At 41.2% G+C, this 26,074-nt stretch overlaps 1 protein-coding gene across 13 annotated transcripts in view; it reads left to right on the top strand.

The window, feature by feature from the left end:
- Positions 1–26,074, top strand: part of Sntg2 (syntrophin, gamma 2) — a 202,470-nt gene that overhangs the window by 63,779 nt on the left and 112,617 nt on the right. For 6 of the 13 annotated variants that reach the window (NM_001414915.1, XM_087552613.1, XM_087552615.1 and 3 more), the window contains exons 2-4: positions 6,473–6,610; positions 11,777–11,828; positions 11,926–11,983. In NM_001414915.1, the coding sequence (NP_001401844.1) occupies positions 6,573–6,610; positions 11,777–11,828; positions 11,926–11,983 (148 nt within the window). In that variant the 5' untranslated portion in view covers positions 6,473–6,572. Of the gene's footprint in view, positions 1–6,472; positions 6,611–11,771; positions 11,829–11,925; positions 11,984–26,074 lie in introns of all 13 variants that reach the window. The other 7 variants (NM_001414914.1, XM_087552609.1, XM_087552618.1 and 4 more) reach the window with 2 other exon arrangements.

Below are 26,074 nucleotides of genomic sequence, written 5' to 3'. Positions count from 1 at the left end.
TCTGAATTTGGCAATAGTTTCCAGATCATGAGCCTTATAGTATATATTTCATATTATCTCAGACTGTGTATTTGAATATATTTAAACAATTTTTATTCTGTGTGTCAAAGGCATTTCACATGAGATTTTAAGATACAACTAGTGAGACAGTTGCTACAGTGAAGCAAGCTGGCAATTCCCTCCATCTCACAGAGTAACCCGTATGGAATTTACTCACCTAACAGAAATCTCAAAAATCATACTGTTGTAAGCATGGCATGGCCTCCGTGCTGTCCCTTATCCGCCCAGTCTTGCCTGACGTCTAACCTATGTTGCCCCATTTCCTCTGCAGCACTCCTGATAGTTTTATCTCTGTGTTTGATGTATTCATTTGTAAGACTTCAAACATAAATGAAACCAGGTCACGTGTGTATTTCTACATGTACACAACAAAATGTAGCACAGTATCTTTCATATGTGTTGAAGCAAATAACAGGTTCTCTTTCTTTATTAAGCTAAAAATAATTTTTAGGTATGTCGAGATGTAACCTGAATGTTTTATCCGTTCATCCATTGATAGAAACAGGTTGTTTTTGTTTTGAGGTAGATGCTCCTATGAGCATGAGGGTGCAGCTGTCACAGGGACATGGTGATTCCATTTAAGGCTCAGGGTACAAAGGTTGGGGGATTGCTTGGGTGACACGGCAGGTATGTTTTTAGTGTTTTGTTGTTTGTTTGTTTGTTTGTTTTGAGGCAGTCACACACCCTTTACCATATTGGCTATACCAACTATATTCTCACATCCTTTCCTTCTTTTCTAGAGCTAGAGTTTTGGGCATGCTTGGCAAATGCTTTACTGCGGAACTAATTCCTCTATCCTGTCCCTTGACTTTGATAATAGGGGTCCAACCGGGCAGGAGGGGGCATTTCATCCTCAGTGTGACTTTCATTACCCAGGTAAATAGTGCTGAGCATCTTTCTGCACGCTTCTTGGCCACCCCGTGTCCTCTTTGGAGGAAACATCCAAACTCAGAACCTTTGCTTTGTATTTCATCCATTTATTTGGTTTTAGTGATTGAATTATATGAGCTGTATGTGAGTTTCATGTTAGCTCCGTATTGGTTGGGTGTCATGCATCATTTCTCAGTCTGTAATTTAAGTTTCCACTGTTTCATTTTGGTTGTGGAATTGTTTTAGTTTACTACAAGCACATCTATTTTATCATTGTTGTTGTTGTTATTATTATTATTATTATTATTATTATTAACTCTGCTGTTGCACTTCAAGGTTTTTTTGTGCTACTCATTCCAAAACTCATTGCCAGACCACTGGGTGACATGGCAGATATGCCCATTGTTAAGGAGCTCTTATTTCCCCGCTATAAACTCTGATTCAATTTCCCAACAGCTGATGTTGTTAGTGGGAGGATTTTCCTCAATGTTTCTATTGAGAGAAAGCCCTTTTATATGAAAACTGCTGATACTTTTTAAATCGAGGAAGGATGTTGAATTAGAAAATACTTTCTCTGTCTCGACTGAGATGATCATGTGGTTTTTAACTATTTAGATATAGTACATTGAATTATGTCTTGTATGCCAGGGATGCAACCTACTTGGCCACAGTATGTGCTGATTTGATTTATTGCTGAGTTTAGTTTGCTGATATTTTGTGGAGAACCCATGCATCAGCGTTGATTACGCGAGTAATCTCTTGTGATGTCATTGTTGGTCTTTGGTGTGAGGGGCTACTAGCTTCTAAATTAGCCTTCTCATATAGAGGTATTTCCTCCAGCCCTGCATTTAGAGAGATTGTGAATGCTGACATTAATTCACCTTTGAACATTTGTCAGAATTCAACTTGGAAGCCATCTATTTCTAGGCTCTTCTTAGTTGGGAACTTTTGACCAGGTCAGTATTCTGTTTACTATTATTCTGTTCGAGGTCCCCATGCATGCTCAGTTAAATCATGTTAAGATATATTATTCTAGGAATGTATTTACTTCCTCTAGGATACTCAACTTGTTGGTCTGTGGTTGTTCTTAGCCACTGCTGGTGTTTTTATTTTTGTGGCATGTGGTGCAATATCTCCATGTTCATTCACCTTCAGATTCACTCTGTCATGGGTTCTTGATGGCTCTCCCACACCTATGTAGCTAAAACAAACATCTGTACTTTTCTCTCTGGGTTTGACTCTCCCTTATTTTCTCCTTAGTCTAGATAAAGGTTTATTTAATTTACAGAGTAATCGAAAAACCAACCCTTAGATTCATTGAATTTTTTCCCTTGTGAATTTTATAATTTCTATTTTACTTGTTTGTTATGTTCTTCACTCTGTACATAAACCTCAGGTTTGGTTTTTCTGTCCCCTATATCCTTGGAACATGATTTAAAGACATTTATACTGTCTTTTTCATTTAAATGTAGAGATTTATTGCTATGAAAGTGCCTCTTAAAACTGGTTTGGATGGGCCAGTGAGGCAGCTCAATGCGTTTGGTTGAAATCCCTGATAGACCTGCCCTTTACTGAAGGGACATGGAGGAGAAGTGGATTGGGTTGAAGCTGGAGTAGGGGGTGAGGGGAGGACAGAGGAGAAACTGCAGTTGGGATGCAATTTATGAAAGAGTTAAAACAACTACAACAACAACAACAACAGCACCTAATATCACCCTGGTCACCTTACTTTGATCCCTGGGACCCAAGTAAAGGTAGTAAGAGAGAACCTCATCCACAAACTTGTCCTCTGACTTCTATATACATACCCTAGCAAACATGTGTACATGCATTACTAATAATGATGTGATATGATGATAGGATATGATAAGATATGATATAATGTGATAATAATAAAGTGATTTGGGGTATACCCTTGACTTTCCTATTTCCTGTATGTCCCTTGTTTTTGGTCTTATGTTTATATAGTGACTTTTTAAATGATAATTTCTTAAATATATAATGGTGTTGAGGTCACTGTTGGAATGGGCTTCAAATTCCTTGTTTGTTTCAGTCCCCTCAAGGTCACTAATGAGAAGTCTGGCTTGTGCTAAGAAATTCTGTTTGATTTGGTATTCCAGTTACTGAAAAAATAAATCCTAGAGGTTATAAAAATGTTTAAGTGAAATTACACATATAAACAATCTTGTGTTATATATCGTGCAGGGGGTCAATGACTAAGCTGCAGGAATAATGATTTTAAAACGTCATCTGGTGACCAGTTCAGTATTATGTCAGTGCTAACGTGAGGTACATCATTCTGCATGCCTGGTTTTGCTCGAGATGCACTTTAATTTTTATTCATTATATGACTCTCCCTTCTGTTTATTTCTTACACACATATGTTGCTTTTGTATAGGTATATGAGATGTATGTGTATGTATGTTTGTGCTTATTTTGTAGAAATCGGAGGTCAACCTCTGATGTCATTCCTCAGATACTGTCCATGCTGTTTTTTGAAACAGGGTCTCTCACTGGGATCTGGGACTCCAAGTAGTTTAGTCTGGGTGGCCAGTAAGCTGTAGCAATCTACCTGACTTTCCCTCCTAGCTGCTAGAATTACAAGGACATGCCACCATGCCCAACTTTTTACTTGAGTGGTAGGGACTCAAACTCCCTTTTAGCCTAATTAGTGAGCTCCAAGCCAATGAGAGACCCTGTCTCAAAAAGAGGTGGACAAAACACCTGAGGATCAACATGCGAAGCTTTCCTCTGTCCTCTACATGCAGACCCACACATGTATGTATCCACACACATTCTAATATACATATGAACAGGCATGTACACACACGAGATAAAAACCAATTTCCTCTGGCCTCTCTCTACATGCAGACTCACACTTGTGTACCCACACACGGGCTAATATGCATACACACACACACACACACAAACACACACACATAAGATAAAAACCAATTTACCGTGTCAAGTGCCTAGCGATGTGATCAGAGCTTTTCTGTCCTCACAGTAAGGAGTGTGCTGTGGAGAGAGGCACAGAGATGTTTATGCATCTAACAGTCAGCACACCAATGTTCTCAAACTACTGCCTGCTTTAACCCTGAAAGAGTGACTTACAGTTTTATCTCTGCAACAAAACCGTCACTTTATCGTAAGCTAAATGCTGTGTTGATACAAAGCCCAGCTCTTGCCTGAAGGGGAACAAGAGATTGTTTATGTTAGGGCCAAAGATGAGAAATGATGATCCAGGAACTCACACTCAGTTTGCCCCACATGCCATGTCCCAATGTGGTAACACGTTCCTGATGTTTTTACAGTTACAGAACATTATAAATCAAGGCAGTTTTCAAACACACTGGGGGAATCATCAAGCAAGCAGGTGAAACGTAGCAGGGAAGTCTGCTGTGGGTTCAGAGGCTATCTGATGACGTACTTAGCTTCGTGGCTGTGAACCCACTGTTTGTCCATCTCAAAATGTCTCAGTGCAAAATGTTGCTTTTCCTGTAAGGTTGGAGACTCCTGGCTCTGTTCTGTTTTGTTTTGTTTTGTTTTGTTTTGTTTTCAAAAGAAAGATACCATGTGGATCACCATTTAGCAGGCTCCCCTGGTCACAATAAAGAATTCCTTTGGGGCATAGATGGCACTGGGAGGTGGTTAAATGCTCAGAACAACACTGTGGCCTTTGGCTTCAGAAGGTTAGGTGTGTTCCCATATAGAGAACAAATAGAGGACATACAATAACACTGTCCACCTCAAGATGGAAACACCATGGGAGGGATAGGAGTTCATTTTTAATTAGGTTTGAATTCTTTGTTTGGGAAGGAGAAAACCCAAGTTTACTTTAAAGAAGCGGATTAAGGTAACTTTTATGTTTGGGTACCAGTGAAGGAAAAGGTCCCTGATTATCTAGTGAAAAGACTGTAACTGTTGGCTGCCATGGTACAGTGGTGAGAGTTCTGGGTTGGAGAAGGGTAGGAAGAAGGAAGATTCCTTCTTCTCCCTGCCTAGATTCGGTGCCAGCTGCGATCTCCTTGCTACTTTGCATCTGGTCCACTCTGGTGGGTTTTCTGAGGATAGTGGGCAGGGTCTATGGAGGTGAGCACACTGCACACGCCCTGGATGCTGCATCATATTTACGACAAGACACACAATTATCTCTGCCAAGCTAATTGTAGTTGGGTATAAGTGGATGTTTTCATAGGAAAAAAGTGATTAGAATAAAATTATAGTTTTGACTTAGAAAGCTTAATTATCTCCAAATTGGTTTTGTCCCTGACTTTTAATTTTTTTTAACATCTGAGGGGCTGGATTTACTGACGGTACCTGGTTCAGATGGCGAAGGAAGGCAGCAGATGGCCCATTTCAGGTTTTTATTGAGTCCTGCTTGTTCTCCTTGGCAAGGTTTTAAATGGATGGCATACAGTATTTAAATGTGTATTTCTCAGTTTCTCTATAGCTGTGAAAAGGATTATGAAAACACTTATGAGGCAGGAGGATTACACCGAGTCACCACTATATGACAGTGCTGTTGCTTCAGGCCATGGCCAGAGCATCTTGGGAGTTGCAGCACGTAGATGGCATCCTGGCATTAGAAAGCAGGGAAAGAACAGAAAATGGGCAGGATAAGATTCTCCTTTCAAAGGCCTACCCTCAGGGAGTCACTTCCTCCAGCAGAGCTGTGCCTTCCACAGTTCCATGTCCCCAATAGTCTGACTTCAGTCTGCTGGACGCCTCCTAGGCATTTCCCCAGCTAGCCAAGTTAGCCATAGAGATTAAGCATCACGTAATGTATGATCACAGTGTCACATTCACATGTTTAAGGACCAGCGCCTTGTCTTTGTCCTTCATTCTAGATAACTTTTCTCCCCTCTGAATGAATTCCAGTTTTCTCAACTCCTGGAGTCTCCGGGCCCATAGGTTTTCCTAACCAGGACAACTCACTGGCACAAGTTACTTGGCTCAATGAATTTGTTGAAAATTAGCATTGTATGCGACCGTGTGCTTGACATACTGAAATTACCTGACTTGGTATTGTGCCTTTCCACGTCAGTTGAGTGTCCTGCTTGTCCTTATCAGCACGAGCTCTTTCCTCAGAAGGCAGTTACCTAGTGTGACTGTTCTTGGTGGCAGCCCCTGTGCCATGTACTACACTTGCTGGACAGGTTCTTGCCACTTCTGTTATTGTTCTGGGCGCTGACCCTGAGGGACTCTCAGTGTTCTGAAGTTTCCCATCGAGAGCTATTGAGGGAGCTCTGCTCCCCCGGATAAACATTTGCAAATGGAGACATGGATTGCACACTCAGCCCCTCTGGTCTGAGGATGTGGAAGCATGGCTCATGAAGTCAGGAAAACCCCACGCAGCATCGGTAGGGTACCGAGAAAATGAAGCTCCACAGAAAGACTGTCTGTAAATCACTTGAGTTCCTACCACACATGAAGGGAATTGTGTGTGCACGGGTTAGGTGCTAGGGAAGGAGGCACCTATTGTCTGTCCTATACTGAGGGCTGCTGCACCCACTTGCTCATATCTCCACTCTATCCACAGACCAAAACAGCCCTGGCCTTGTTGTATGATGAAGGATTGGAAAATGCCTACGATGTCCGCCTGAAGCTGACAAAAGAGGTGCTGACGATCCAAAAGCAAGATGTCGTCTGCATCGGGGGAGCTCCTCCTGGTGCTAATGTAAGTGCTCCTGCTTCCAGGGCATGGCTCCTACCAATCCAGGACCAGGAGCTCCAGGAAAGGCCTTCAAACAGGAAATTTGCATGTTGTAGTTTACGTGTCCCCAAGTACCAGTCGATTACACCACAAAATTAATTATTATTTTTGTGTTTCTATCCCATTCCTTCTCCACTTTTTTTTCCAAGTGCATGTGGGAGTGGAGGAGGTTTGATGTACACATATGTGTGCGTGCGTGCGTGTGTGTGTGTGTGTGTGTGTGTGTGTGTGTGTGTGCAGTGTAGTCACATGTATGAATGTGTGGAGGCCAGAGGTTGACATCAGATTCTCCTGGGATTTTTTTTTTCTTGTTTCATGAGACAGGGTTGCTTATGTAACCCAGAGCACCTCAGTTTGGCTAGGCTGGCTGGACAGTGAGCTCCGGGGATCTCTGCTTGCTTAGCATGATGTGCTCTACATTACTTAGCATGGACACCTCTGGCTAGGAATGAACTTTTTAAAAATTGTATCACATATCTTTATTCCCAGCACTATGGAGGCAGAAGCAGTCACATCTCTATGACTCTGAGGCTAGCCTGGACTACATAGCAAGTTCAAAGCTAGTAAGATGCACAGAGTAAGAGTCTATCTAAAAATCAAAAACAACAACAACAATAACAAAGTGACACTGGCTTTTATTCAACCGCTGTATGGTTTGGAATAAAGAGTTCTTCACATAGCTCGGCCATCAGAGTCTGCTGGAACTAGTCATTTAGAGGAGATTGGAGGATAAGAGCTTTTGCTGCACAGACCAATCCACTCTTGGATTCATCATTGTGTTCAAGAGAAATATCAGGACAGAACCCATTGTGGGTCAGGAGGTGGTTATATGCACCACGAGATGCAACAGCCTACATCAAGGGTGGCACAGGACATCAGATCTCCTGCAACTAGAATTGTAAGCAGTTATGAGCAGCCACATGGGTGCTGGGAATGAAATCTAGGTCCTCTGCAAGAGCAGCAAGAGTCTCTAACCACTGAGCCATCCCTCTAGCCCCAACAGTGACCCATTTTAATTACCTACTGGGGTAGGTTAGCTAATGTTTTATTGGGATTGTTTTTAACTCTGATTGCAAGTAAAATAAACAAACTTTTTTTTCTAGTTTAGTTTAGAGTGATGATTAAATTTACTCCCCTAAATGAACCAGTATTTCTATCTGAAATGAGAGACATTTTTCCCCTGTGCTTTACAGGACTTGGCTGTAATCCCAGGGACCCAGGTCTGAGGGCAGGACAAGGCTGGGATCTCAGCTTCTTTTCTCTCTGTGAGCAGTTGATGTTCTGTTTACTTTTTGCCAATGTTAGCATTTCTTATTTTTACAGAGGTCGCCAGTTCATCCGTGGGTGTTTTCCAATGTATTGGTGTTAGGTAGTATGTGTTCAGAGTATTGTTTTACTGGTTTTTAAATCTGTTTTGTCTGTCATTTTAATTTCTTGCCTGGTTCTGGTTTTATTATATCATTTTTTTTGTCTCATCAGTAGTTTCTCTTATTAACCTTTTCCAAAGGCTGAATATAGACACATTCGGCTCTGCTTCTGAATTTTCTTTGCTGTAATTTGCAATTTATTTACCTCTTCCTGTAGAGTTATTATTTCCTTCTTTTAAGTGTTTGGTATACTTTTCCAGCTGGTGGTTTTCATTCTCCAGACATGAGTCTTTGGTTGAGGGGGGAGTGGGGTTGACAAGTAATAACTGTATGTCTTCATGGGTACCACGAAGGCCTTTCAACACTGTGTACTGACCAATTCAGGATACGTAAACTACCCTTCATCTTCATCATTTCTTTGGGAAAGACCATTCAAAGTCCTTGCTTCTAGCTATCGTTGCTTCATTGTATTTTTGACCAAAAAAACTTTATATGATATTGATCCTTCGAAATTTATCGAGGTTGCCTTTGAGCCATAATTTATGAGCATGCCTGTGAACATTCTATATCTAACCTCCAAAAAAGGTATATTTTCTGTGAGCCATGAGGTTACCTATTTGTGTGTAACAATACAATTATTATTTTCCAGCTTATTAAACTATTGTTCAAATCTTCATAGCTAATGTTTGTCAACTTGCTCTATACACTTGTGAAGTGACTATATTTAAAATATTCAAATAAAATGGTTGATTTATTTTTATTTTTTTAAATAGTCTTCCTTAATGATGGAAAGAACCATGGTCAGAGTCAAGGCCACAGCATTCAGAGCTGGATACAGAGTTGAATGAGGCCCCTGTGTAATGTGATTGACGCCTGGCAGGGTGCAATCTGCACATCCCACTACAAATGAACATTCTTCCCCGTGCACACACAGGCCCTCCCTCACTCCTCAGAGGACCAGACCCAGGAGGGATGAGGAAATGTGACAATGCTTTCCTCCTGGGAAGTGGGTGTGTTCCGTAGGGTACTTCAGTGAATTCTCAAATTGTGTCTCATGCCCCTCCCATGATGTGTTATGAAATGACCTTTAGAAGAGATCACACTTCAGTTTCAGTCCAGCCCTCTCCTAACAATCAGCTGGCACTCAGGCCTTGGCATTTGCTTCTGACTATTAATGTGTTGAGACAAGCTATCTTCTGTGACATGGATAATTCATGCACTTTATACATCTTTTCAGTAAGCACCAAAGTGGCTTTGAAGTGCTAGAAGCTGCTTACCTATAATATTATTTCTTACCCTCAGTGACCCTCACTTCTTAACTTCTGAACTAAATTTCGTTACGATTTCTAACTTGTTTTCAGGTCTGTGCATCTAGGCTCCTGCCTCGAGTCCCAACCCTGACCCCCCTGGATGATGAATGGTGATGTTGGACCTGCAAGCTAAAATAGACACTTTCCTCCCCCAATTAATTTTGATCAGAGTGTTTTATCACAAAGCAATCCCTAGCTAAGATTTTTTTCCTAATAGGGGAATGTTCTGTTATTACAACAAGTTCTACTTTATCAGATTTATTAAGATATAAATTACAAATAAAATCACATATATTTAGAGGTACAATGTCCTGATAAATTTTGTGAATGGCTGTAGTTAAGCTAGCATATTAATTTGTGTATTCACTGTGTGTGTATGTGTATCTATGCGTGCATGCATTCTCCTGTGTGTGTGTGTAACTCTCAGTGGTATTGGAGTAGAAGATTTACCCTCCTAGCAAACTTCAAGTGTGCAATACAATACTGTGAACTGTCATCTGCACATTTTATAGTCGGATCCCCAGAACTAAACCCTTTTTTGTTTGTATTTCATTGAAATAGAGTTTCTCTGTGGCCCAGGCTAGACTCAAACTCCCCCATGTAACCAATGGATGGACATAAACTCCTAATCCTCCTGCCTCTATCTTCCAGGTGCTAGAATTTTAGACATGTGCCACCACACCTGTCTATATGTTACCTATCTTTTAGCTCACACTTTGTGCCTCTGCCTAATATTACTACATCTGCACCTTGTAACCCAGGCACCTGTGAGAGGTGAGATCATGATATATTTTTCTTCAGTGCCTGAGCTGTCTCAACATATTAATAATACTTAATGGTTCATAGATGTGGTCACAGATCTTCCCCTCCTGTTCAAGGTTAGCTGGTGTTCCACTGTGGTCCATCCATTCATCCTTAGACATTCAGCTTGTTTGGTGACTCTGAATGTTGTAACTAATGCTGTGATGAGTGTGATTTAAAGCTGTGGGGCTGCTCTCTCTTGCTGCAGTGTGGCTGACAGCACTCTTGGCCCCTCAGATACGTACTGACAAAGTGTCTGGGATGAGAGCCAGGTGCACTTGAATGTGGCCTCAATGAGGAAAATGAGAATGACCATTCTTCCCCTAAGGTTTCTAAAACACAGTCCTATCCTTGTGTGCTCTAAGAGTTCACTGCTTAGGCATACAATTTTTGCACAAAGTATAATACTGTCGGTTACGAAGTTATGCAGGGCTTTCTCTCATAGACCCTGTGAAGTGTACTTATTCTCTCTCTTTTTCTTTTCTTGTTTCTTTATTTTGAGTTTATCATATATTTAAGGCATTGACTGTGTGGGAAGGAACAGATTTGAGTCTCTGGTATCCTGCTGTTCTGGGAAGCTCTCTTAGGGAGCACAGGCATATGCCACCACATCCAGTTAGAACTTAGCCATTTTATAACTGACATAGTCCTTCCTCAGAGTATATTTACAGGCTGATACGGAATGCTGTAGAAGACATCACACCTGCCACATCAGCTTTTCCTAGCAGCCTCCTGTTTCTGCATTATTGTGGTACCCAAGTCCCAGACAAAGCAGAGTCCCCGGGTGTCCTTCCCTGACCTTCCGCCTCTGCCTTGCTTTTCAATCATTGACTCTTTGGAGCCCTTTAGTCTGAATGTTATTACTTTTCAGCTAAATATGATGTTTATGGTTCCTATAAAATACTATAGGAGAAGAAATATTTTCTCTGCATATTATTGCACCCCAGACATCTCGTCTGTCCTTTCCAAAACAGTTCTTGCCTAACTCATCTCAAGACCACATGAAGCTGGGCAAAATGTTTTCTGTCAGTTTAGACCATGGCAAAAACGAGTGGACATAATTTCATATGTAAGACATAAGAATTAGATTGCTAATTATAAGTATAAATATTTTTTTAGCTATTATTCCCATTTCGATTTAAATGTTATCAGCCACCTTTGTTTAGGGGCGTGAAAAAAAATTGCTTCTTCTGGAATGCATACTGATGACCTTGGTTGAACTAAACTGCAGAGGTCTGTGCTGGGGCACTCCCTTCTGGGGCTGGTATTAAGAGAGCAATTTCAAAAGGGAGTCAGCTTCCCCACCTGGAGAATGGACATGGGCATTGTCCCCATGGGGCTCTGTTGTCACAGCAACAATGAGGGTGAGGTAACAAACTAACCAGCTCTGTAGCAATTTTGCGTGGAATTCCAGTGATGCCTCAATCAGGACCTGATTTTCCCATGAAGTTTGTTTCCTCATGTGCAGACCACTGGTTGAAGGTTAGCTATGGTACTGCTACTTGCACAGGTTGGAGAGTGCCAAACTGGAAGTTTGTATTAAGAATCGCTTACATTTTAATTGGGAAGTTATATATGCATTCTTTTGCTCATTCTCTGATACGGCATTGTGACCTAAACTTATCTTTTTCCTAAAATTTTTTAAAGCACAGAACTGTTACACTTCGCAGACAACCTGTAGGTGGCCTGGGCCTAAGTATCAAGGTATGAGTTTGTTTTCTTGCCACCTCTGCCCCTCAGGTCCCAAAGCCCTCAGTGCCAGACCTGATAACTATGTTCTTCTCACGTCTCTTCCTTCTAGGGAGGAGCAGAGCATGGGGTGCCTGTCGTCATATCCAAAATATTCAAAGACCAAGCAGGTAAGACTGGTCCCAGTGATGGGCATGAAATTGTAACCAGTATAAGAAAAATAGCTTTTTGAGTGTTAGAAGTTAGCACACACATATTTGGCTACACTCTATAAGCTACACTTCATTGCTATAGCTGTGTGTCTTTTCAGAAGCTGTGTTTGGTTCTTTGATTCATGCTGGCTGCTCTTTCTACTTATGCTGACCCTGCCAGTCCATAAGAGGCTGTCTGCTGTGTGATGTGATCAGTTATACAGAGAGTATTCACTACTACTACAGGTCTGGGAAATGGGTTTCTTACAGTTGGTTTAAAGCTAAGAGGTCTTTAATATAGGTTGAAACCCTGTAGGGTCCACTGGCATCTCTGGTAAGAGCCTATAGACACAAAATAACATGCTCTTTGTAGAACTCCAGACATGCTTAAGAGTGACCTAGAAAGGAGGTGAAAATCTACTGCTTGGAACCAAGGTACATGGCCATTGTGGCATTAGTATCACATCAGCCCATCGCAGGGGTACCAGCTTTGATTGGTAATGACAGAACTAATGGTTTGTTAGAGAACACCATCACACAGGAAAAGGTGAGGGATGAACTTCCTTAAGGGGCAGGTCATTCTCAGCAAAACGGGTTGTTTTCCAATGGCACAAAGTGCCTTTGTTACTGGACATGCTGCCCTCAGCTTCTCATAACAGCTTCCTCTGCCCCTCCTCCAGCTCTGTCATCCCAAACCAACCCTCTGCCCAGGGAACTCTGTCCCTAGGACTGGTGTGCTGGAGTTAATATACAGATGCCCTGCAGTCTGGTCATCTGGGGGTTAACATGCCTCCTTAGGTCTCAACTTGAAAAGGAAGTAAGTCAGGATACCTAGACATGTGGTCAGTTTGGTGAACTCCCATACCTCACATAGAGACCAAGTCTAGGGGTGGCCAGCCACCATGGACTCCCATGACCCTGACTCTGTTCCTGTTAGAAACAAAGGACATAGGGCAAGGAGAGGAATAAGCTTGCGCTGTCTTTTAAAACCTCCTCATTCATTTCACCTGACTCTACTAGACCGAGAACTTGGCCCGATACAATTAGCTTTGGTCTGGATTGCATGGAACAATGTAGGTGGAGTGCTTTAATGGCAGAGAATTCAAGAAGTCTGTGTCATAGACCCATCCAAACTGCTGACAGAGATCACAGAAGGCATAGAATTGTTACAGAAACAGTTCAAACAAGAGGTGAATTTTCAGGGGAACTAGGGAGCCCCATGACACCTTTTAATACATTTTTGAGAAGGAGAGGAGTGTTCGCACGGTTCATTATAAAAGTAGAATCTACATGAAAATTTGTCTTCACCTAGGACATTTAGGAGTCAATGCAGGAATACACTTTGCCCACATCTGAGCAAGGTGATAAGCCCTGCTTAGAGCAGACAGGATATTTAATTAGGATTGAGAGCCAGTAAGCCTAAGTATGCAGCTTTCTGTGTTCCCCAGAGGCAGGAGGATGGACGACACCACCTGTGGGTCAGGATAGAAGAAATGGAAGCACACATATTAGTATGCATATATTTCCCCCTTGGTGGCACCAAGAAATTTCATTTGATCGGAAAATATGAGCTTAGCGCTAACCTTGGCAAGCAGGAAAATGAAAGAGTTATACAGTTCTCAGAATCAAATAATCATTCTTTTTGAGACTTTAAAAGCATTTAGAAACAAATGCTGTGGTTAAATTTGACTGCAGAATCTGTGTTGTTTATCAAATGTAATTGTGGAGCTGACATGCTTTGCAGAAGTGTAGGCTCTGGTGCATGGAAAGTAAAATTCTATAAGCGAGGAATAAATCAATTCTCTTGTGTGTTAGCTGTTTAATTACCTCTGCGCCCCGTCAACCATCTGCTTGGCTGATTAATAATTGAAGGAAGATTGCTCGTGTGCATTTCTCTCTATATAGGTAATCTTTGTAAACATTATCAGTTCTTTTTCAATGGTGCATTCTTTTACTCGTGGATAGGAAATGCTTCAGAAAAGGAATTAGACTAAGCAGCAGATAAAAGTCCGTGGAGAGTTTTATGTTCAATTGAGAGAGAAAATTTTGGTGTAAGAGGCCGCCTAAGACAACTGAAAAGTGGAATTGGGGCTGTGGTTTTGAGAAGAGGGGCCTACATGAGCTTTTGGGGCTCCCCCTGTGCCTGGTTACTGTGATGAGATGTGTGTGATCAAAGGGCACAGGACCTAGAAGGTTGCAATGGAGCTGTCTAGAGTTGGCATACTGGTTCAGTGCCCTTAGTGAGGGGACCCTTTTCTTCAGTTCTCTGGAGAACTGCGGTCCAGTCAGTCAGGCTTGGTGTCACCTCACATGCTTCTTTCCGTCTGATAGCCACCATTGTTGTAAGCATCCAGACCTGAGAATCTGTTGACTATGTTTTCCTGCACTGGGCCCTTTCCTACAATATCTTAGTGCTTTGATGGAGTATCTCAAAGACCCCTTCCTTCGTGTCTTCATTTTGTTCACCTTCTATTTCCAATATCCTATAATATTTTATATAAAATGTCTAAAGGAAATGTAAGTGTTATGGTTGCAGTTAGGGTTAGAGTTTGTTCTCACTTGTTCTTAACTTAATGCATGACACAGGCTCAAGGTCATAGGCAAGGAGGGCTGGCTCATCCTGGATCTCTATGTGAGGCTGACATAGGGTTATCCCCTCCACATGATGAAGATGGTGGGGAATGTGGTATTTAATGCCCAATGCTGCAGGATCCCTGGAGGATTGACCTCACAGCAGTAGGTACTCTAATCACTAATGTATGAAGGCATCAGATTCTTAGCTATTCCCAGACATGAGAAGTGCATCTCATGCTGACGTGAACATTCAGGTACACACTATCATCCATTAAAGTGTGGAGTCTTCAGACAGGCTAGGAATTGTGTAGGAAAGGTAGAAACCAGAATAAGACATTGAGGCTAGGAATACCTGTTTATTCCAAGAGAAACTGCCCATAACCAGCATACTCCAAGATGCTCATCCTGACTCAAATAGGTGTTGCAGCATCCCAGGAAGGAAGGCCTATAGAGTAAGAGCATTCTCTGTGGCTCAGAGCTCTTAGTAAGGTTCTCATTCTCTAACCACAGATGCCCCTCCGGCTGTTTCTTCTGTCTTGCTCTTGGGAGCAAGGTTGAAATAACCTGTTGGATCAAAGAAGAATGCAAAATCAGGAATTCTCGTATATTTCCAAGAATTTGTCCAATGTTGTTCAACAACATGAATCCTAGAAGTATGTTACTGAGCTTGATCCAACTATGGATCCTTGTGATACCTTACAGGAATGTCATAAGGTTGTAGAATTCAGACCACACTTAGAACCAACCCTAGGATTTAGATGAGGACAACCCTGGCCCCACTATGATCTCAGATGCCCAGAGATGTACAGGTTCTGGCCACATATGGCTAGGGAACCAGATGATCCTGGAACTGTCCATTCACAGAGCAGACGCTAGTCTGAGCATCTCTGTCTCCAAATCCTTAGTAATACACAGTGTCATTTTGATATCATGAGGGAAAAATTTATCATCACATATTTTATTCAAGGAATCTTGAAAATGATTTAAGAGCATTAAAACTTCATCACAAAATTTAGTTCCTTTGATTTCTCACCTATGTCAAATCAAATTTGTACATGTCTGTAACTGATTCATTTGGTAATTAAAAGATTCCATCACACAGGCAAAACACCCATGACTAGGGTAATTACAACTTTTGCTTTGTTCATTCCTTCCTTTCTCCACTCTTCCTTCTCTCTCTTCATTTTCTCTTAGCGTTCACACTATGACAAGCATTGACGTTGATATTGGGAGTAGTGACAAAAGACTAACCTGCTTTCATAGAGTACATTAGAAAAGGAGAGGGAAAGCACAATAGCTTTGTGTGGCTCTAGTTCAAATAAAAACATTATAATTCAAGCGTGCACTTCAATGTTCTGTACCTCATCGAGTGGCTTCTAAAGACCCTATGGGTTCTGGCTGGGATCACCTCCATATTTTAGATGGGGGACACTGAAAGCATAGACACCTGGAAGAGTTTCCAAGGATAAACATCAGCGACTGGAACAAGTCCTTGCTTCCACGTCCATCCCTGGTTTCGGGCTTCACTGTTCTATGCAGCCCCTAACAGCACTGTGCAGTTGTAACAACCCCTCCCTCACAGCACTGCAGTTGGTGCAACAGTTAACATCTCTGGTTCTTCTTCATTGACTCCTGAACATCCGTTGTATCGCTCCTTTACTGGGTTACTGTGTTGTAAGGTTGGATGATACTTAGCTTAATCATGTCTTACGGTATCGATAGAGAAGAGGTTTAAAACAGCTTTTCATATAAAGTTAGGTATAAGATCAGAATTCTTCACATATAGCGTGTCCTGATCATTAGTTGTTTAGCCGAACACAGGATTTTATTGAATACCTCAAATTGATTTATAACTAGATCATTGGTGGTTTGAATAAGAATGGTCCCTGTGGGGTCCTACATTTAAATGCTTGGTCCACAGTTAATAGAACTATTTAAGAAGGATTAGGAAGTATGGTTTTTGGAGGAAGCACATCACTAAGGACTGACTTCGAGGCTTCAAAATCCCATGCCGTTCACACTTAGCTTCCTCTCTGCTTTGTGATTGTTGATCAGGTGTAAGCTCTCAGCTCATAGTGTGGTGTCAGCTTCCTGCCTGCTGCCATACTACGTACCATATGATCTTAGCCTCTATCACTCTGGAACTATGATCCCCAGATTAAATATTTCTTCTATAAGTTACCTTTGTCGTTGTATCTTATTACTGCAATGGAAAAGTTATTAAGACGGTTACCTCAAACATTTTTTTTTACTTAAACTTCCTTTTTTTAAGAAGCCAAAAGTGCTTCTTAATGTACACACATTCTCGTAAGGTTTGAGTTTTTTTTCTTATCATGAGCATTTGGAAAAAAAGAAATTGTAAAATGGCCTGGTTAATGCAGCTTGAGCCCAGACACTGGATCCCGTCTTCCACGTCTGTGGTTCTGGGCTATGCTTTGTGGAGTCATGTAGTTTATCCAGTAGGAAAGAGTATGGTGGTAAAACATGCTCAGTCTTCAGTTCCTGGAAAAAGAGCATTTGCGTTTACAACCAAGGAGGGCATGTGCTGTGCATAATGGTGTTGATGTGCATCTGCCTGCCTTTAGCCTGTGGGAATTCCTTCAGGCTTTTGTCTCATGCATGCAGTAGGGCAGCAGTGTTGAAAGAAGATAAATCTTTTATTCCAAGTTTAAGAGGGAAATATGGGTTATCACCAAGCAGCTCCACTTCCCTTTCCTAAGAGAGAAACCTCATCCTATTCTTTCCTTTCTGTCTCTCTGATTAGAGTTGGACCCCAAGTTCACCTCCTGAGAAGTTGAGGTAACTTGCTTGCCACGACTTACTATGAGAGCTTCTTCTTTACCATTAGCTTCAGGGTATATTTTCCTTTCAGGAGCCAAAGGCTCTACCTTCTTAGTGGATAACATGGTAGTTCGTGTATGAGAACACATGGCCTTGCTTGACTTGCATGCATTCTCTCCAGTTGTACCACCCAAGGCCTCCCTTATTCATCTAGGATATCTCTAGGATACCTGACCACCCTTGCCCCATGGACATCACTGCCCCATGTGCACCACTGAACCATCTTTCCTTTGCTTGTGTTCATGGACAGTTCTTCCCACTTTTATATCCTACTTTGTTTCCATCGTCCAAGCTATCTTACTCTCTGGTCTTTTTTGTTCTCATGTAACATTGTACATAGAAGACTCACAATATGGTGTGGTTTTGTGCTGTGGTTTTGTAGGTTAGAAGAGAAGGAGAAAACTGGGGAACAGGGCCCAAGCTCAGGATATGGCTCAGTACTAGACAAGGAGTCTTTGTCCTTTACTGGGAACTATTGGGAACAATATGAGAGACAGATCTGGGAGTTGAGGGTACATAATTAAGCAGGAGGCAAGCAAAAGAGTTACTGACACACTGAGATGGGACATGACCTTTGATAGTCTTTCCGGGTTACTGTACTATGCATTGTACATGGCTTGTTTTAATTTTTAAAAATGTGTAGTGGTAAGTAAAGATATGGCAGCACTGTCTGTTAAAAGTTGTTATTAGCTAGAATGAAAATGTTAGAAATAGCATCATGAAATTTCCCTGGCTCTGATTGTGAAGCTACTATTATTTTGCATGATAAAACTCTACAAATAGAGGTTCTCAGAAGCCACCACGCCTGTCGTGATTTCACTTCCATATAGGAAGGAAGATAGCATTGACCCCATGTAGGAATGTCTACGCTGACATGGGAGTTTGTCACGTTGTTAACATATGAAGAAAGACAGCCAGCAGGAACAGCAAAGGGCAGTAGCAGGACCAGTGCAGCTGCTGCAGCAGCCTGTAGCTCTCTCCGTCTACCTTCCTTCCCTGGGAAATTCCATCATGAGTGTCTAGTATCTTGCTGGCTCTCAGACACAGAGTTGGACAGCCCAGGATGCTTAGCCTAATAAAGAAAACTGTACTGAGTCACAGATGAAAATCTATTCATCTGTCATTAGACCATCTGGGAATACCTTGTTAGTCTCTCAGTCTGTCTTTCTGTTTATCTTCCTCTATCTGCCTTTTTATCTAATTGTTCTTGCCTATTTACCTAATATTTGCTATATTTGTATATATGAGTATCATACAAATATTTTAGTTTTAATCTATATATATACATGCTATATACATATATATTCATCTCAAATACTTATTATGTTAAATAGCCTCAAACATATAATCATAAGTATATAAATTTAGGGGCTAGAGAGATGGCTCAGTGGTTAAGAGCACTGGGTGCTCTTCCAGAGGTCCCAGCAACTACATGGTGGCTCACAACCATTGGATCTTCTGCCCCCTTCTGTCATGCAAGCATACATGTAGACAGGACACCCATACACTTAAAATACATAAACAATTTTAAAAATATGTACATTTAGCAATATGAAAGTTTTTATATTTTTCAATTGCAATGTGCAGTATTTGGCTGGCCTTTGAGTCACCTGTGAGTACTGCTGGCCTCTGTTACATGCCAAAGCGACCGCTACAGGACAAGGAAGGACAGTCATGTCCTTGGGAAGACAAACTGAGTGCTCGGATGGGTCTTGAGAAAACTAGTGCCCTATTTTGCTTTAATGTCTTCAGTGTAAAAGAGGGTTGAGTGGAAGAACACAAATTTCTTGTTTGGTAACAGCTCCTACAGCTGCCTCCCATACCTATCTGGGAAACTATGGCTTAGCTTCCTGGTAGCTACAACAGGCTTGCAGAAGTTCCTCAGCTCTTTGACTTATTGGATTCTCTAAGAGTCTAGGAGCCTTACCCCCATTGATGAAGACATTGCTTCATCTTACCAGCCTATCACTCTGACAAGTAGCATCCCCCTGCCCTGCCCATGCTTTCTTGTCTCTCTTCAGGAATTCTGAGCAGAGGCTTGCTACATGCAGGCAGCAATAAATGGCTAATAAGATCTAAAGCTGAGGGCAGAATGTGTCAAAACCCAAGGGAAGAACAATTTCTCATTCTTCCAGAGTGTTCACAGAGTAGCAAGGAAAAGTCACTTAGAACTGAGCAGAATACATGGCTATCATTCTGCAAAGTGTTCATGTCCTAAGAGTAAAGTCCACCAGCTTCTCACGCAATCAGACTGAGCCACTTGGGTATTCAACTTGGGACACTTGCTTTTCCATCCAGAGAGGCACCTGAAGTACATGTGACAAAACCTGTATGTCTCCAGGTCAAGTGGTCATCATGATGGCTGCCTATGAACCTGGGTCATACTGAGAAAAAGCCACAAAATGTTCCATTCCCCCAATGGCAGCAAGTTTCACACCTTTCTGTAAACGTCTTGCATACATTTTATTAGAATGGGGTTGTTTCATGGGAACAAGATGCTAACATTAGGATATAAATTCCCATTAATATTTACCTTCTTTGGAAATAATTCTGCTATGTGACCTGTTGACTCCACCCACCCATAAATGGACAACAACTCTCATTGCTATACAAGTGGAACCATCTGACTTGTTAGCCCCTCTTCGTGTCATTGCTTCTGACCTAGCTCCTATCTGCAGCTGCATTGGCATTCTCTCAGGGGATCTACCTTCCTCTCCTCATCCATACGTTATATATCATGCAAACACACTTCCCACCCTCTACACAGGTTGCTTCATGCTTTCGTAATACAGGTGTAACATGTACATGTAGGGTGAGGTTACAGAGGCACAGTGTACCTTGAGCTGTGTGTGCATCTTAATCAAAGGTCATCTGTCACTTAGCTCACCCAGGCCATTGTTACTGTCTACATTAGAGCCTGCAGTCACTCACCTGACCTCTCAGAGTAAGACAGAGTGAAGTTTTCCTTGGTAACTGAATAAAACTTAATGATGATATCTTTGGTTTTGCAAAGTTTTAGAAGCCAGGACAAACTACACAGAGATCATGAAGAATGAGTGGTAAAAATTAGTTTTTGAAGTTTGAAATGGTGGTTATAACTTAAAAAAAGTGAAAAGAATTTTCTGAAAAGTTGAGAAATGGCATAGAAGCTTTTGCTCGTTTTACAGGCCAAGAAACAAGTAGAAATGATGATTTACCCAGTCTCTCACCTTTAGTATAGAGCATTTTAGTAAACAATTATATATATAATATATTATATATGTACATATATTATATATATATGTATATCTTTGTTCCACAGCAGGTCATCTCATTGTGTACTAATAAAACACATGGCACACAGCTTGAATTAGCTAATTAAATAAGTTGATCACAATGGTAACTTAATAATAATTAAAAGACTACTATTGTTTCTTTTTAAAATTAGGTTATCTTTTGATGAAATAATTTTATTTTTAATTTTTATTAATTAATTTATTAATTTATTTATTAATTTACAACCCAATATTAGCCTTTTCTTTCCTCCCAGTACCTGCTCACACAAGTCTTCCCCACATTCCACCTTCCCCTTCTCTTTTGAAAATGGGAAGGCCCCCTCTGGGTGTCCCACTCCCTACTAACACTCCCCACGCCCACCCTTCCCCAGCATGTGCTGTCCTTTGAGTGTTAGCCTTTCTGATGGGTGTAAAGTAGAATCTTAGAGTAGTTTTAATTTGCATTTCCCTGATGACTAAAGACTTTGAGCATTTCTTTAGGTGCTTCTTGGCCATTAGAGATTCCTCTTTTGAGAATTCTCTGTTTAGCTCTGTATCCCATTTTTTGTTTAAATTTGGACTGTTGGTGTCTATCTTCTAGAGTTCTTTATATATTTTGGATATTGATCTACTGTCAGATGTTAATGAAGACCTTTTCCCAATCTATAGACTGTCATTTTGTCCTAATGATGGTGTCTTATCATTTACAGAAGCTTTTAAGTTTCATCAGGTACCATAATTCTTGACCTTAGTGTCTGAGCCCCTGGTGTTCTGTTCAGGAAGTTGTCTACTGTACTGATGAGTTCAAGGATATTCCTCACTTTCAGATCTACTACATCGAGTGTATCTGGTCTTACATTGAGGTCTTTGATTCATTTGGACTTGAGCTTTGTGTAGAGTAATAAACATGGATATATTTGCATTCATCTACACGCAGACATCCAGTTAGACCAGCAAGAAGATGCTCTCTTATTTTCCAATGTATGGTTTTGGCTTCTTTTACAGAAATCAAATATCCATAAGCATGTGGGTTTATTTCTGGGATTTCAATTCAATTTCATTGCTTGACCTGTACCAATACCATGCAATTTTATTACTATTGGTCTGTAGTACAGCTTCATGTAAGGAATGGTAATACCTCCAGAAGTTCTTTCATTGTTCAGGATTGTTTTAACTACCCTGTTTTTTGTTTGTTTGTCTATTTCCATATGAAGTTGAGAATTGTTCTTTCAAGATCTATAAAGAACTGTCGTAGAATTTTGATGGAAATTTCACTGAAACTGTAGATTGCTTTTGGTAAGATGGTCATTTTTTACTATATTAATCCTACCTATCCATGAACATGGGAGATCTTTCCATCGTCTGGATATCTTCCTCAGTTTCTTTCTTCAGAGACTTGCAGTTTTTGTCATCCAGGTCTTTCACTTGTTTGGATAGAGTTATATCAAGATATTTTATATTTATTTGTGGCTATTGTCTTCCCAACTTCATTCTCAGCCCATTTATTGTTTGTATAAGGGAGGGCTACTGATTTCTATAAGTTAATTTTATATCCAGCCACTCACCTCTGCAAGCTGTCCCAGAAGGACCACCTTTGATGGCAGGAAGATCCAACTAGGATGGGTGGATGGGCAGGGCTCCACGGTGGTTAGTTTTGGAATCTCTGAAAATTTCCACATTGAGGCAGAAAGCTCTTGGTGTTCCTCAAGGCTCCTCTGAACCAAAGAGCAAGCCCAGAGATAGACAGTGGGGCTCAGAGAACCACATGCTACTCACCTCTGCAGGCTGTCCCAACTATTGTTTCTTAGTAACCTGAATAGGTGTGGACCCTGCACGGGTATGATGCTAAATAGAACAGTTAGTAAAGATACAGAGAACTATACTAAAAAAAATCCCTGGAAAATGAATTAGGATCAATTTGTCTTCTTTTATGGGATATTCAGGTGAAGTGTGGCCAAAAGCCTTCAGCTAGCAATGAGATCTTACAAAGACTAATGTAATTTGGACTGTGGTTTAGTGTCAGGCTAAGGATGGGCCATGGTATGTCATTCCTGAAGATGTTTGCGCATATACCCAGTAAAACCATTTCTGTAATTTAAGTGGATGGATTGATGAGTGGGTAAGAATGGATAGATAAGTAGATGGATGGATGGATGCAAGGATGCATGGATATATGGATGCCTGGATGCATGAATGCATGGATGTGTGAATGCATGGATGGATGGTGTATTAGTCAGGGTTCTCTAGAGTCACAGAACTTATGAATAGTCTCTATTTAGTAAGGGAATTTGTTGATGACTTACAGTTTGTAGTCCAACTCTCCAACAGTAGTCAGCAGCAGCTGTGAAGGAAAGTCCAAGGATCTAGTGCTTGCTCAGTCCCCAAGGCAGGCAAGTGAAGAAGAGAGAAGCTTCCTCTTTCCAATGTCCTTATGTAGGTCTCCAGCAGAAAACATGGCCCAGATTAAAGGTGTGTGCCTGGATCTGGGACTTGCTTTGTCACAGATGATGTTGAACTCTGAGATCTCCTTGCCTTGGCCTCCTGGAATTCATAGCCACTATGACTCATGATCTCCATACCAAGATTCAGGTCCGAAACTTGTATCTCCCAGCCTCAAAATCAGGATCACAGGTGAGCCTTCCAAGTCTAGATTGTAGTTCATTCCAGATATATTCAAGTTGACAACCAGGAATAGCCAGTATAGATGGATAGATAGATGTATATCAGTCAACTGACGAAAGATAAATACTAATTGATAGTAGATTGATATATACATAATATATGATAGATGGTACATTGACAGATGGCAGAGAGACAGATCATAGTTAATAGGTAAGTAAGTAGATGGAAATATACTAATCTTCCCCACAGGCTTCTGTCATCAGTGCCTGCCATCCACTCCATGCACATTCTTGTCATTAGGGTTTTCCCGTTTGATATTTTTCATTTGTATTGCTGAACATATAATATTAATATTAAGCCTTTTTCCTGATCATTTATGCTTCTCTGATTCCCATATTTCATTAATGTGTTTAATATTATTTAATTCAATAACAGTGATGTTTAGCTTCATGGATGTGCTTGTGACTCCACTGTCCATGCGCCCAGGAGCATCCACCATGGTCACCCCCTACATCTAGGTTGGAGGCAGCCCCATCTCGGGCACCTTGCTTTTCAGATGAAAGACTTTTTCTTCAGCATGTATCACTCTCCGGTCGATCTGACGCTGTAAAGACATTCCTCTTGAAATTTAAAATGTGAATATTTGGGCTCACTGCGAAAAACAGTATCTTCTCTGAATGCCTGGAGCCATGTGACACTGTCTTGTCTCAATGTCTGGATGGACTTGTCAGAAGTGCATTATAAGGAACCTACTTGCCCGACAAGGTAGATGTGAAGTCACATTTTTTTTTTAATGTTAATTTTTTTCCCTTTTTGATTTACAGTGCCAAACAAGTTTTGTTCTGGTTTCAGGTTAGCCTATCCTTAAACCCAAATAAGGAATGCTCTTGTTTCACTCTCGAATTGGGCCACAAATCAAAGTGAGACTATGTCAACTTTCTTCATTGTTAAGGCATCAATGAGAGATATGCTTTTAAACCTATCAGAATAAATAGAACTTGACAAGGATAATCAAATTGACTGCATAGCTGAATGAGAAATGTGAAAGCTACAAAAAAGAATTCTGGGATATTTCAAGAGTTCAGAAGGACACGTTATCTATTGCAGATTTAATTTAAAGTCTGTGTAGGAAACTTCATCTTCAGCAGCTGAGTTAATGCAAAACTAAAGAAAGGTAAACAGAAACACTGAAAGCTACTGTAAATTGCTGTCAGAACCAGACCACCAACCACAGTATGGAGCTGGTGGGTTATAGTTACTTGGGTGTCTGGACAGGAGCATTACAGATCCCCAGACCAGTGTCCTAGAAACTTCTCAAGCCTAGCCAGGACCCACACAGATTTTCCAAGAACACAATACTTAAACCTCCTTGTTCCTACCCACAACCTGCACAGATCCCAGGGCATGGGGTTCTGGGTTATCTGCTTCTGCTCTTGAAGACACTCGATGCAACCGGATCCCTGTCTTATGCTTCTGGGGACCTTCCTGGAGACAGAAATTACTATTTAATATTGAAATTAAAGTTTAAAGTTGTATCCTTTGAACTACCATAACAATGAAGATGACCTTGTTAGCAGTAAACTACACCTCTTTAGAAAGCTGTGACTATAGCTGTTATGTGTACCCTTTCTAGTATGTGTGAGAGCCTGGGTTCTATCCCTAGTACTGAAGAAAAAACTTCAAACAATAATAACCACTAAGGTCCTGCTACCCCTAGAGATCCCAGAATATGGAGGACATCGTCCCAGCTAGCAGTTCCCTCACTTGCTCAAACCTGTCATACTTTGAGGTTAGTGAAATCTGTCTCCCTCGTTTTGGGTGAAGAATTGAAAATTCTCAAGTCATACAACCTTAACAGAGGCAGGATTTGGGAAATGAACTGGTTTTGGATATTGACCTCCCATGGTAGGTTCCCTGACATAGGTAGTAGTGACCACCTTCCCAACATGAGGACACCTGGTCCTCTTGTCCCCATCTCTGATGGAAATAGCATAATTTCCCATCTTAATATTTTTGAGTCCGGGTTATTGAATGCATGACTAAACGGAAGATAGCCACTGCGGCTGGCTGCTTACCCTAGGCCTATGTGACTGGACAAAATGTGCTGGGAGTTCAGGGGCTGTGGGGAACACCTGCAGCAGATGATGACAGGCTTAATTGGTTTCCGTTCACAAGGCAGAGCTAGGGAAAGTGGCACCACGGGAAAGCTGCATAAGCAGGGGTGCTGCTTTCCCCGATTCACCAGAACAATGAACATGCGTGAACATCTTATTACCGTGGCAGCGCCGGAACAAAAACTAAGTAAAAGCGGCAGAAGTACAAGGTGAGAACAGATGTCATCTAGGTCCTCTTATGTTGTGCCCAGTCTGGGGTGCACATGTGTGCACATGTGTACATACACAGATGCTCTGGTTTACACTGGGCTATGGGGGCTGGGGAGGCAGCTCAGGGTTAGAGCTTGGGTTTAACATGTACGAGGCCTAACCCGCCAACGGAAAAGAATCAAATAAAGGATGTTTTGTGTATAGGTTTCTTGTGAGAAAATTGTATTTTGAAATCACAGCTCGAATGTCCAGCAATTGTGGATCTGCTTTGGTGTTTTAAAACCTGTATTTAACCCCTGGGTTATCTCAGGGACGGTACTCCAGCATTTATTCTAGAAACACAGATGGTCAAGGAGGACTTCCTATTTTAACAGGGCTAATATATAATGTATTGTTTGTTGTTTACTCTTGACAAAATCTAATTTTAATATTATGCTTTTTTTACTCCTTCATAG

This window comes from Rattus norvegicus, chromosome 6 (genome assembly GCF_021556685.1).
Source record: "Rattus norvegicus strain SHRSP/BbbUtx chromosome 6, alternate assembly SHRSP_T2T, whole genome shotgun sequence".
NCBI lineage: Eukaryota > Metazoa > Chordata > Mammalia > Rodentia > Muridae > Rattus > Rattus norvegicus.
Note: the sequence above shows the minus strand (reverse complement) of the source record. Positions and strands in the feature narration are given on the sequence as shown.